Source organism: Sceloporus undulatus, chromosome 1, assembly GCF_019175285.1.
Source record: "Sceloporus undulatus isolate JIND9_A2432 ecotype Alabama chromosome 1, SceUnd_v1.1, whole genome shotgun sequence".
Taxonomy (NCBI): Eukaryota; Metazoa; Chordata; class Lepidosauria; order Squamata; family Phrynosomatidae; genus Sceloporus; species Sceloporus undulatus.
Window position 1 is genome coordinate 281,274,597 of NC_056522.1, and position 14,277 is coordinate 281,288,873.

A 14,277-nucleotide genomic window follows, 5' to 3' on the forward strand; every position below is an offset into this window, starting at 1 on the left:
TTTATTGATGAATTGGCCTCTTTAGTGCCAACTTGTAATGCTATGTCCAGGAAACTCGATAAACTTACAGTACTGAGAATGGCTGTTCAGCACATGAAGACATTACGAGGTAAGTTTAAAGCAACTTCTGTGGGAATGGTGATTATGCACACAATTTAGGAACTAAGCTACTTAATGCTTATGAGTTATCAAAGCACTTTGCATTTATTATTCCAACAATACTTATAACACCACTTTGAGACTGACAAGAATTATTATTTCCACATTGCAGATGAGGGTTAGAGAAAATGGTGGTTTATCTAAGAAAGGCAAGGTCCTTCAAATATTGTTGTATTTGAACTCATGACAGCCTGAGGCAGCATCACCAGTATTTGGAGATGATGAAAACTGTGGTTGAGCAATTGTTGTTAGCTTTTTTTTTGGGGGGGGGGGGGTACACGTTATTCACATTACTCACTACAACAAGGATGGAAAACTGTCAGTGATGGGGGCAGCCACAATCCTCCTGTATGACCACAGTAGGTCAACCCCCTGGTGCATCCATTTATTTTTGATTGAAAGCAGACTGTTATAAAAAGAGGGCTAGGAGGAGGTGATGGTATGGCATTCACAGCTGTGCCAAAAAAACTCCCCCAGCAAAGACACAACACACATACACACCCCCTACCTCCTTAGTTAGCAATAACGTGGAAAACTGCAATTTTATTAAGGACAAAGATAAGACAAAAATGATGTAAGAAAGCAAACATCCTCCCTTTCTCCTGTCTAAGTTTTTTTCTCCTTTTCTCTCAAGTTCTGAGAATCAACATCCTGCTTCAGAGAAAATTTCAGCTACCTGTCTACAGCTAATTGGCCCTGCTTCTGTTTTTTCTGGAACAGGAAGCGTGATTCTTTGCATGAAGTGTTCACTTTCTCTCATCATCTTTGACTTCTGTGTCTCTAATGTGTGAGAGTTCTCCATATCATTGTGGCGTTGTCATCTACTTAGTTTAACTCTGCTAGGGGAGCTTTTATGGGTAGCCGCTCACTCTTCAGTATCATCCCACTGCCACTGCTTGCTATAGCTGTTTGCTGCTGAATTTCAGCAGGAAACTGATACGGCTAGACTGTTGTTGTGACCCGTGTATTGGTTTGGGGAGGGGACTCTTGAAGAGCTACAGAGATAGTCCAGGGGCCTACATGGAACCTGAAGCTCTTAATACCAGTACTTATATATTTTTAAAAAGGTTCAAAAGAGGTGAGACATATTTACATTGACATTGTCATTTATTAGTTAAAGATTTTGCAGGTTTCTGAATAAAATTAAGGTGGAGTTGTCTTTTAGTAGCTTTGAAAGCAACATCTAATTTGTTTTAGAATATGAGGCATTGTTCTGAGCTTTAAAAAGCAGCTTAAGAATACTGAAAATAGCTTTATTAAAATGTATTACAAACTGATACATACTACATATAAGGCTACATTATTTACTACAAGTGCAATTAATTTTTCTTCACCACTCCTCACTTTAAGGTGCCACAAACCCGTACACTGAAGCTAACTACAAACCTGCTTTTCTATCAGATGATGAATTAAAACATCTTATTCTTAGGGTATGTATTAGCTTTGAATATGTGAATACATGTACAGTTTATGATGAGAAAGGCTCTTGTAGTAGATTTGAGTGGGATTTTCTTATACTGTACTACCTACATTGATTATAATTTCCCCCATGTTATGAATAAATGTTTCAACCATCATTTCTCCACACAGGACATTTCTGTTTATCACATGACAATAGTTCACCAGACTAGCCCCACATATTAAAAAGGATCATAGAATCATAGAGATGGAAGAGACCTCAAGGGCCATCAAGTCTAACCCACTGCTATGTTGAGTAGGCTTTCCAATGACAGAGAACTCTGGATCTAGCTTGGGTAATAAACCACTATGAACAATTGTCCAGATTATTCCAAATTTGGTAACAGTTTTAGCTTATAAATGAGTTTTCAGGTAGACATTGCTATTATAAGAAGCATCTTCATTTCTCAGAACATGCATGAGTTCATCTGATAATTTCCTCCAGTTCTGAAATACCTCCTCATGTACACTAACAGGCAAGACCAGGGAGAGCCAGTCTCCTGATCCACTAGCCATTCCAGACTGCCCTCCCCAACCCCAACCCTGCCACAGAAGGAGGAAGATGAGCAATGGATGGTCAGAGATAAAGACTGCACCTCCACTGTCTTCCTCTTCCATGGCAGAGAGGGAATGGAGAGGTGTGAGGGTGGACACATATGTGGCAGGGAGGCACCATTACTGATAAGCAGCCATAAGAGCTGCTCTTTTTAAAAGAGCAGGCCCATCTTTGATGGTTGTGGTAGCGTGGGGTGCGTTGGGACATTTCTATTTTTATTTATTTATTTATTTATTTATTTATTTGCCTTGGAAGCAGTGACTGTTTCTTACAGAGGAAATGTCTCCTGTACTGAATGAGGAGACACCAAATAACCATTATAGTGGACATGGGGCAGGAGGTATTAACATTTTTTTAAGAATCATAGTGTTGGAAGAGACCACAAGGGCCATCCAGTCCAACCCTCTGCCATGCAGGAACTCACAACCAAAGCATCCCCGACAGATGGCCATCCAGCCTCTGAGCTTAAAAATCAGATGTCAGACTTTAAAAATCAAATTATTAAATTTAAAATGTAAAAATTGACTTGATAGTATTGAATGTACGAAATCTGTGTTGTTTCAATGAATTGCACGAAGTATATATTTACCAATGCAAATAAAAATGTGTTTTTCTTCACTAATTAAAATTGTCTAAAGCCCTTGTTTCAAAAGCGGTAAATCTTGTATTTTAGACCATTTAATGTCATGTGCAACACATAGCACTAACATTTAATTTAATTTAGACAATTTATTTTATAACTACAAATACTAGCTTTTTAAAAACAGGTTACAGTTTAAATATTGCTTATCTGAAGTGCTTGGAGGCTGAAATGTTTTAGATTTTGAATACACACACACACATGCACACACGCACGCACACACACATTTTGTTTGTGTGTTTGTTTATTTAATTTGTATGCTGCCTTTTTCCCAGGAGGGATCCAAGGCAGCACGTGCGCACACACACACACACACACTAAGATATCTTGGAGCTGGGACTCACATACATCTTCTCCATATTGCTGGAAGGTAATTTTATACAATATTTTTAATAATTTTGTTCATGAAACAAAGTTTGTGTACACTGAACTATCAGAAAACAAAGATGTTACTGCCCCAGCCTCCCAAGAAAAAAGATTTGGATTTTGGATTTCAGAATTCCAGATAAGGAAGTCTCACCATATACTGTTTATACAATGTGGGTCTTTGCCATTCCACAGCAGCTTTAATTTGTGAGAGTGCACGGTGTTCAGTCTTCAGCTTTCATGCACTTCTATAGACAAGCAGTTTCGTTAAAATCAAATAGCATTTATCATACTTGTAGGAGATGACACTTAGCACATGTGCAGAACCTTTTCAGTGAACTTTTGGAAAAAGTCAGGTAAGAGAACCCAGCTTCTCTCACCCAGGAGGTGATTCTTCAGAGTCAGACTAAAAAGGAGCAGTTAAGCGAGTGAAGATATTATTTTATAGTACTGTATAAGGTAAACCAGTTTTGCCAACATATTGTCCTCAGGGTATGTTTATATGTTTTTAGTTGTATTGTTCTTTTAATTTGTAATCAGCTTTGTTTCCCAATTTTGGGAAATTACGGTACTAATAATTTATATCATTATAATTACTACTACTGTTAAATTTGAGTGGAATATAATCCCCATCTTCCCCAGTCAGCATAGTTCCATGTTGATAAGGCCGAGGTACACAACCAGCCAGCAGCTCAAGAAAATACATATGTGGTAAGCTTATTGAAGCAGTATTTGCCATCTGTCTTTTGCATCTGTGATCCTTTCATATGACCCATTTCCAAATGGCTGGTAAAGCAACCCACAAGAATAAAGTTCTAGAATCTGCCTTGAATTAATATGACCTACTTCAAGCCTGTGCTTTTCTCCTGGTTTCCTAGAAGCCCCTTTGGAAAAATTGTTGGCAGCAATTCCGTGCAAATGAGTCATTTTTCCTCTCCTATTTCTATGGCCTTTCCCACCCACACACAAGTACTGCTCCTGGCAGACTTTTAAGATCCTGAAAAGGTTTTTTTAGAGCAAAAGGGGGAAGAATTGAGTGCCTTAACAGTACTTCACCCCAAGACCTCCTCAAAACTTTCATTAGCTTTTAAAACCAGATAGAGAGGGAGAAAAAATAGATCAAGCAGATCAAGCTTATTTATGGTGAAATATTTTTAGGTGTAACTTCATGTAACGCCATACACATAGCCATTTAGCAATGATACTTGATGATTTTGATTTTGCCTTTATACTTTTTTGACATTTTCAGAAGAATACTGATGGAGTCATTAATTTTGCATTGGAATTTTTGTTTGTTTTTAAAATAGTTTTTGAAATTCATATATATATATGTGTGTGTGTGTGTGTGTGTGTGTGTGTGTGTGTGTGTGTGTGTGTGTGTCACAAAGTGATTTGCCTTGTGTTTCCCAATTAGGCAGCAGATGGCTTTCTCTTCGTCGTGGGCTGTGACAGAGGAAAAATTCTGTTCGTTTCAGAATCTGTCTTCAAGATTCTCAACTATAGTCAGGTATTTTTGTCTGTCATGAATTAGAAAGACCAGAACTTTGTAAAAAATGTGGTTCACTTAGATGGTGAATGTCTGTTCAGATTATCAGGATTTGTTATTTGTGGTTTATTTTATGAATAAATGCATATTTATGAATATAGAGTGAGAACAAAATTATGTTCATTTTATGTCTTCTTTATTCAAAATATCAATAAAATAAAGTGAGGCAACACATGGGCAGCACAGTTTTTAACTGGCTGTGTATATTATGTCTTGACAGAATGATCTGATTGGTCAGAGTTTATTTGACTACCTTCATCCTAAAGATATTGCCAAAGTTAAGGAACAGCTCTCTTCTTCAGATACTGCACCACGGGAAAGGCTAATAGATGCAAAAAGTAAGTGTTCAAATTTTTCATCCAATTCTAGGTGTCAGTTAACGTGTGCATTTATTAGTTGATTGTTGCAGTATCAAGAGAAACATACATTTGAGTATGACCCAACATAGATCAAGTAGAAACTTAACCTTACTGATAACACAGTCTTTTAAAGTCAATTCACACATTTAATTTGAAGTCATTAAGGACTGAATAATGTATATACTGTATGTGTAATAATTTCAAATTCAGGCCAGGCCTATCAGTTTAGATTTGTGTTCTCCCTTCCTCCTCATGCAGCTGGACTTCCAGTAAAAACAGATATAACACCTGGGCCATCTCGATTATGCTCGGGAGCAAGACGTTCATTTTTTTGTAGGATGAAATGCAACAGGCCATCTGTGAAAGTAGAAGACAAAGACTTTCCTTCTACGTGTTCCAAGAAGAAAGGTACAAGTTTTATGCATTGATGAATACAGATAAGTCATTTTGATTAAGTTCTACTGAAAAGATGTTTGCTTTGGGTTCAATAAGACAGTATAGAATTGTGTAAAAGGAGTGGGGGAAAACCTGTTTCACCGTCTCTTTTGGAACATAAATCTTTCTATTTTTATGGAGGAAGTTGTATACCTTGCCAGTAAATTCATAGCATTAGAATTGTATTTGCTACAGCCAGGGTCATTTGAAAAATAGGATTTAGCTTCCAGTTCTGCAGTGACTTAAATGAGCACAATGAATGTTTAAGAAACTATGTTATTGTTGCAAATAATTATTTTTCTTAATTGCCTATAAGACCTTCTGCCGTCATAATAGCATTTATTGAGAGAATTATTAATGATGAAGGCTGGTAAACATGTAGTATTTATTTAAAAGTTTGACACTTAATCAGAGATAGCAGTGTAAAAACAGTTAATTTTATAGATAAAGATTAAATTATTCCGACTAAAACTGTTTATATTTGCTAGGCTCATGATTCAGTAATGTCTGGACTTTACTGTTTTTTTCGAATGCTAGTCATGTACAAATTGGCTTCGATCCACATTTCTGTTAGTAGAACTCCATTCCCTGGACAATAGGAAAAATAATAATAATAATAATAATAATAATAATAATAATAATTTGCTTTATTTATATACCGCTATTCCAAAGATCATAGCGGTGAACAGCAAGTAAGCTAATTAGCAAGTAAACTAATTTGCCCCCAACAGTCTGGGTACTCATTTTAGCGACCTCGAAAGGATGCAAGCCTGAGTTGAGCTTGGGCCCTTTTGCTGGTCTTGAACTCGCAACCTTGTGGTTTTGAGTGAATGGCTGCAGTACAGGCATTTAACCACTGTGCCACCAGGGCTCCATATGTGAAATCCCACCCCACTCCTATTAACCCCTGTTCCCTGCAGCCACCTGTACCCCACAGCCATCAGCTCTGGAAGACTGAGAGACCTCAGAAAAGTTGGAGGGGACACAGGGGTCTGCAGAAGAAAGGGGAATAGAAAAGCCACACCTGTATTGTCACAGCCTTCAAATTATTTACTGGGAAATATTTTAGTATACTCTGAAGAAATCTTCTAAATTGCATGGCTTATATTCATATTGGTTAAGGTAATAACATTGACATCTAGGTAAGCTAAATGCAGCTCATTCTTTTCTAGTTTTGTTTAGAAAATATACATTGAAGGAAAATACTTTGCTAATCCAAGTATAACTGTGTTCAATCAGTGTTACTGAGAAGATAGAATAAGTCTGCCCAATGCAACACAATGTGTTAGATTCTAATATGAACATATGGAATAAACTTCATGGACACTTCTTTCCATGGTAATCCCTTCAACCCATATCCTGTGGTATGGGGGGTGGGTGGGCTGAAGAGGAGAGGAAATCCCTTCAAAGTGAAAACATCTTCAGAAAAAAAAGTGTTCCTAACATTTGAAAAGCTATTCTCTTCTTCCAAATTATGATTTCTTAGTGCTAGGATATGGAGTGTGCTAACTTGGGGGTACAAACAGTGTCCAATTGAAAGCTGAACAATGTTTCCATTGACTGAATTGCTCAAAGTGCATTTTAGTCTTTATGGGTTTTATTCTAAACAGTGTGGCTCTACATTATTTGGAGAGCTGAGCAAGAGAAAGCAGATTATTCTGTTTATAGGCTTGCCAACATGATGGTGATAGTTCTGTTGAAGAGTAACATTTAACTTCACAATCTGGACCCCCCTTTTAATGAAGTGTTGATTTGAAGAGTTTCCTGGGGTAGGTGTCTGCCTAATTTAATAATTGATGGAGATTTTAAAAGAAATCTAGGAAACTGCATTCCTGAGAACTAGACACATTCATATGAAACTTGAAAGCTGGTTATTTGTCTCAATACACCTTTTATGTAGTGTGTGTGCATGGGTGCCTTCAAGTTGCCTGTGGACTTAGAATGATCCCACATGAATTTCATAGGGTTTTCTTGGTTAAGGAATACCCAAGAAGTGATTCTGCCAGTTTCTTCCTTTGAAATGTAGCCTAGAGCATCTGGTATTCATTGACAGGCTCCCATCCAACCAGGACTGACCCTGCTTAGCTTCCAAGATAGCAGGGATCTGGTGCCTTCAGGGTATTTTGGGCCTACACCTTTGGTACTATATGTGGAAATATCAATATGTACTACAGCATACTAGCAGATCTGGCACATGTAGCCAGTGACTTTCTTTTTTCTAGCACAGGCCCATGAATATTAATGGCAGAAAAGCCAAAGGGGACCAAGTACATAGACAGAGCAAGTAGGACCATGTGAGGATCCTTGTACCTGCATAGCAAAGTATGAACAGTTTCTTGGTGCTCCTCCCTGTGTTGCAGCATCCAGAAAGATCTTAATATATCATAACATGCAGAAAGTGTTTCTTGGATTGCAGCTTACATCATTTCTGTTTTGTTTTTGGCTTTTTTAATATAATAAGTTGGTATATATAACACAGTATCTCCTAAAGTCAGCAGACCTTGTTGCTGAAGCTAGGTATTGTCTTATGTAAACCTTGGTAGATATGGTGGCTGGCCTCACTCCCAAAGAGTGAATTTTAAAATAGTCCAACTTCCTGAATAAATCATCCTTATTTACTTTGCAGGATTTCTTACAGCATCTAATAGTAGGGCCCAAAGCAGCATCTTTGCCCTGCCATAGTTGTAAGAGAGACAACAACAATCACTAACTTCTTCAGAGGTTTTTCCCCCCCCTGTTGAATCTGGCAGTAGCTACAGTGAACACTTCCTATGAACACTGATGGCCATGAGTGTTTAATATTAACTGTTCCTCACTCTGCTGGCTTAGGAACCATGAAGAAATGCTACAAATTAAACTGACAGATTTTGAGAGGATAAAATAATAATTAGTGTCTATGATTGATTCAAAGATTATCTTAACACATATGCTGTTACAGTTGGGCAGAACAGTCCTTTGACTGTATGTGATGAATAATAAAGAAGTAATACCTTCTTGGAGGGCTCTGGTTGGGCCTTTACCTGCTCCTTCAAAACAGCCCTGCACTAGATTGGCACCTGTTGATCCTCTGTGTCTCCTGCATATGTCTAAAAATAAGGAGCCATGAGGAAACTAGCATTTGACATGCCTAGCATATGCGTGGAAGCTTATATGTAACTTGTGCCATATTGTACAGCTCTTCATTTTGTTGAGTGTTGAAGATCCACTTGGGCTGTGGTGGTTGCTTCTGGCATTTTTAAATGTACCATGTGAATGAGTCCCAACATGCAATTTTTCACTAATGTAGTACTTAATGACATAAACCTTGTTTTCCTTTGTAGCAGACCGCAAAAGCTTTTGCACTATCCATAGCACAGGATATTTAAAAAGCTGGCCACCAACAAAAATGGGACTAGATGAAGACAATGAGCCTGATAATGAAGGTTGTAACTTAAGCTGTCTCGTTGCGATTGGACGGTTGCATCCTCATGTAGTTCCTCAACCAGTAAATGGAGAGATCAGAGTTAAACCAACAGAATATGTTTCTCGGCATGCAATTGATGGGAAATTTGTATTTGTAGATCAGAGGTAAGAACAACATCTTTAACTCATGGTACCAGGACAGTGGTCTGGAGCTCATGTTTATTTTTAACTTATTGGATGGCTTCTTCAGAACAGCAATATTGTTATTATGAAAGTAAATAAATTATAGAGTACCTCAGAACACTTACATATCCACATGAAATTTGGGATTTTGGAAATAATTTATCATTCCAATTTGCTAATTCTTCTAAATGAAATACAAACATTTGTTGTGCAAGAATATGGACATATAGTCAGTGGAATAAGTGCTATTGAACAATCATCCAATTTTTCATCCTTATCTTAATAATAATCCAAAAATGGTATACAATCCACAACACTTCTCCGCTGTGCTGATTATTAATTCATCCTTTTCTCCTTAAATGTAGTACACAAAGTCAGGCTCAAGACATCACATTCCATGGTAACAACTGCTAATGTGAGGCGGATTAAAATAATCACAGGTGGACTGCCATTCCAAGCCCACTGTCTTTGGACTGTAAAACAGCACACATAGTTCCCTGAAATTGAAAGCTTTAACTTCCATGGTTCTGTCATTAATGCGCGGGAAGGGAATATGTTGATTAAATTATATTACTTTTTGAAAAGACATACAATTTTGTTGCATCAGCTATATTGAATTTATATTCCATTTATTACGTGTAATAATGCTTACTATATGGAACTGGGAGGGATCTTGGAATGGGGAATGTAAAAGAATCTTATCAGAAGTGGGTGTTATTAGTACAGTTATTTGGCATATTGGTATGCATTATTTTTGCTTTATTTTGCCAAAGAATTGACTTGATCTGAAACTGGCATTTTAAATGCCACTTTTGTAGCCTGATGCAGACTCCCTCGCCTTCCACTTCAGTGAGTTGAAGTGAAGTACATAGTCTTGCCTCACAACCAATTGTTTGTTCTTTTCAGTTTTGTGTCAGAGTTGTGTAAGGGTTTCTTATACCTCTTTGTATTTGTTTGTGTACCAACACTGGAGAAATTACTCCAGCAAATAAAAGAATTAGAATTTTTTTTTAATTTCTCACTTATATTTTCTACTTCACCCTTACCTGTGTAACATTAAATGGAGAAAATTAAATAGTAAGAATAAAAAACTGAAGCTTGTATTTATATTTGCATTTGCTCCGGTGTTTATACGCAACCATCAGCTCATAGTATCTCTTTCTGCTATATGAGAGTAAATCTTAGTTTTCTGCCTATTAAGTAATCAGTCTATATTAGAGCAGCTGAATAACCTATTGGGATTTTCTGGAAGATTAAAACTTATTCAGCATTTGGCGTGTAACAGTCTGTTCTTTATTTTGTTCTATAGAATCATAGAGCTGGAAGAGACCTCAAGGACCATCCAGTCCAACCCCCTGCCATGCAGGAACACAGTATCAAAGCACACCCCTGTGACAGATGGCCATCCAGCCTCTGTTTAAAAACCTCCAAAGAAGGAGACTCCACCACTTTCTAAGGGAGTGTGTTCCTCTGTTCCTTATACTTTCATAAGGAAACCCCCCCCCCCTTGGTTCCATCACCATTTTCTGAGGGAGTGTGTTCCTGTTCCTTATACTTTCATAAGGAATGTTCCCCCCCTTATTCCTATAATTAAACTAAAACTACTTGGCCAGCTTCCCCAGAATTCTCTAAGATACACCTGCTAAAGTAGTTGGTACCCAGAAACCTAGTGCTATACTTACATTAGTAAAAGAATACTTGCATCAAAGAAATTTCCATGCCAACACACTGTGTACTGGTGACAGAAAAGAAGGTACACTTGTTAGTGGCAAAATCATAGCTTGCAAAAAGTAGATTACACATAGTTAGATTAACTTAAGTATACTGAAAGCAGTAGCCTTGTATGACCTCAACTCTACATATATGGCAATCACATCTGTGTTGGGTCAGAAACATGTATGTTCAGGGTGTATGTATGTAGAATACATGTATGGGGAGTAGTGGCATCACTGTCTTTGGTGACATCCAATGTGGAGGGCTGCTGGGGGCTTTCCTTTCTAACTTGCGTACCTACATCACCATCCCCAGCTGCCTGAACCCTCTCCTGGCTGCTGCCCTGCTAGCTTCCCCCTCTCCTTGTCTCCCCTCCCTAGTTGCTGCATTGCCTCTTTGCCCAGCCACCCATTTAGGGTGACCAGGCCTCCTGCTCCGTCACAGGGTTTCCTCCTCAGGGAAGAAGCTCTGAGATGGAGCAGCCGGAAAGGGCATGTGATTGACCATCCTACTGCTCTATCCTTCCTCCCCAGAGAGGAAGCCGCGAGATGGAGCAGCTGGGAAGGTTACGTGCTTGCCCTTCCTGCACCAAAGGGGGAGCAGGGCCCAAAAAGGTGTCACCTTTCCTTTGGGGTTTCACTCAGTGAGGTCTGCATTCTTGCTCCCCCCCCCCCCCCGGTGATGCCACTGGTGAGGAGTATATCTGAATCCTCACTAATCTAGTGGCAGTTTACCAAAATCCAGCAGATGCTTGCCCCTGAAGGAAGGATGGAAGTAATTTTTGCAGATTTGATCTGCAGCTCTCAACACCACCTCCCATTCTAGTCCAGGGGGGTCCCATGACCCTTTTTAGAGGACTGTAACATTACTGGCAGAAATTAACTTTATTTTCCTCAATCAGAAGCATCCCAGCAGGAGAGCATTCCTGGGTAACCTATGTTTAACACACTATTCTTCCCCCATGCCACAGTTAAAATTCCCAGTCCATGTTTATTTAAGCTTAGCTTTATGTCTTCAGAATGGAATATGGGGGCTGTAATAGTTTTGGCAGTACATTCTACAGTAGGACATTAATAGGTAATTAGTAAAAATGTGGGTTTTAAGTAGGTTTGTCTGCTTTCTTCCTGCTTTTTTAACTGCAACCTAATTTGCAGATACTAGCCATGTAATAATAGTTTTCTCCATGCAATAAAAATTTCATCCACTGGTTTCTACAAATCAGGTGCTTCTTAAAAGGCAAGGGAGAGGTCTGGTAAATTTAATTTCTGATCAGTTGGCAACCATTTTTTATAGTAGTTATTATATAATTTATTTTTAAAATAAATTTTTATATTTTTTTTATATTTTAGGGCAACTGCAATTTTGGCATACTTACCACAGGAACTTCTAGGCACGTCATGTTATGAATACTTTCATCAAGATGATATAGGACATCTTGCAGAATGTCATCGACAAGGTAAAATGTTATATACAAACTGGTCTAAATAATTCAAAAATTTGGATTTTTTCATTGAGATAATATTGGGTAGAAAATTTGAATCACTTGAATACTGGAATAATACTGTGCTGACCTAATAATATTAGAACATATATAGGAACTTTGTTGAAGTGGGAGGGTTAAAGGTGTTCTATATTGAAGACTACAAAATAATTGCGGCATCTATAAAGAGACCACATATTTTTACTGACTTTAGCACATTCCTTTTTTCTTTCAGTTTTACAGTCAAGAGAAAAAATTAATACTAATTGTTACAAGTTTAAAGTCAAAGATGGTTCTTTTATTACATTGAGGAGTTGTTGGTTCAGTTTCATGAACCCTTGGACCAAAGAAGTAGAATATATTGTTTCAACTAACACAGTAGTGTCGTAAGTATTGTTTTTATTCCAATATGTTGAGCATTTGCCTCTGTTTTCTGTGTAACGTTGTAGAAGATGTACTATAAGTTTGCATCTTTTGTTGTTTTTTAAGACGGTGAGCATCTGTAGGGAAAAAAACAAAGTTCTGATGAACTCCGTAATGAAGCATCATAATACAGAGTAGTTGTTCTGTTGACCACTGTGTTTCAGTAGGTACAAGGTTGTGAAAAGTTTATCCTAAATGCTTCCCTCATTTTTGTCATCAAAATCTAGAAATGTTGTTTTTATGTGGATTCATACCACCCTGGCAATTTGATATACTCTTTATTTGCAATGTGATTATAATCAAATAAGGGTGGAGCTGAATGCCACCTAGTCAAAATGTCTAAAGTGTAATTTAAATCCTATGTATCTGTCTTTTCCAAAAGACACCAGTAGCTGAGGAAAATTTACTTTACACTTTCCTTGGGAAAGCATACAAGTTTTGTTAGTATAGTCTTCTTTAAGGTTCATAATAGTAGCTCTCCTTAGAATGTGCACTAACCACCAGGTTGAGTTTGAACCCCAGTTAGAAAGCAGCCTAATTCAGGGATCATTTGATTCTGGTTTGGATCTTGATCTTAGTAATCCATTGATGAACAGTTAATCATTGGAAATGTAAATGTGTGGTTTTTAAAAGCTATCTGAAAACAGCCATAGATGAGCAGATAATGCCTCACAAATTCCAGGCAGTAGTGCAGTTTCTGTTGTGCTGCAAGCCTTTACATTTTGATTTTTCTGAAAAAGGGAAATGCAAAGAACTTTATTTCTTGACAGACCAAAAAGATGTATGTAGGAATAGTGTAATCTGTAAGTTTCCCTTGTGTGTTCATGTCCTTTTTTGGGTACTATGGGAATTGGTATTCCTTTCATCCCTCCACAGTCCCTAAAGCCCCTCCAACTTACAGAACAACCCTTGAAGTCCTGTGCACGGGCATTCTGTGTTTCATCAGGAGCAAACAGGCTCACAGGAGCATCTCCCCATAGCCAGATGCAAAATTATGACCTCAGTGCTGAGATCTTCTGGAGTCCTCCGGAGGTCTCAAGCACTGCTGTAATCATTCCATGTCTGGCTGTGGAAATGTAGCCAGATGCTTCTGTAATTCTGTCTGCTCCCCATGAAATGGGGATTGGCTGTTCAGTAAGTCAGGGAGGTATGTGGCTCAGCCTAGTGTAGGACCACATACAGACCTACTACTCTATACTCAGCCATACAGGATTGCAGCCCACAATATGTGTTTCTTTATCTCTCTGAATCCTTTCTGTGTATTATTTGTTATAATCCCTTCTATGCTCTGAAAAGCAAAATATGCTAAATGGCTGACTGCACACTGGTGTGCCATTTGTCTTTCTTTTTCTTCTGAACCCTCAGAACCAATGTACTAGATGGTGGAGATGCGACTTTCCCACAGCTTGCAGCTTCACCTCACAGCATGGACAGTGTACTCCAGGCAGGAGAAGGTAACGAGCATTGTACTGTACAAAACCATTAACAGCACTCCTTTTGCATTCATTTTTCCATCAGATTGGTGTTGATACCACCCAAAGGCAGATCAGTCATGCC

General features: G+C 38.2%; 1 protein-coding gene across 1 annotated transcript in view; it reads left to right on the plus strand.

Moving 5' to 3' along the window:
• Nucleotides 1-14,277, plus strand: part of ARNTL (aryl hydrocarbon receptor nuclear translocator like) — a 72,656-nt gene that overhangs the window by 44,721 nt on the left and 13,658 nt on the right. The window contains 9 exon segments of the mRNA XM_042447105.1: nucleotides 1-109; nucleotides 1,510-1,589; nucleotides 4,594-4,686; nucleotides 4,946-5,063; nucleotides 5,343-5,492; nucleotides 8,840-9,086; nucleotides 12,167-12,273; nucleotides 12,533-12,683; nucleotides 14,086-14,174. The exon segment at nucleotides 1-109 is cut by the window's left edge and continues 12 nt beyond it. Of these exon segments, the coding sequence (XP_042303039.1) occupies nucleotides 1-109; nucleotides 1,510-1,589; nucleotides 4,594-4,686; nucleotides 4,946-5,063; nucleotides 5,343-5,492; nucleotides 8,840-9,086; nucleotides 12,167-12,273; nucleotides 12,533-12,683; nucleotides 14,086-14,174 (1,144 nt within the window).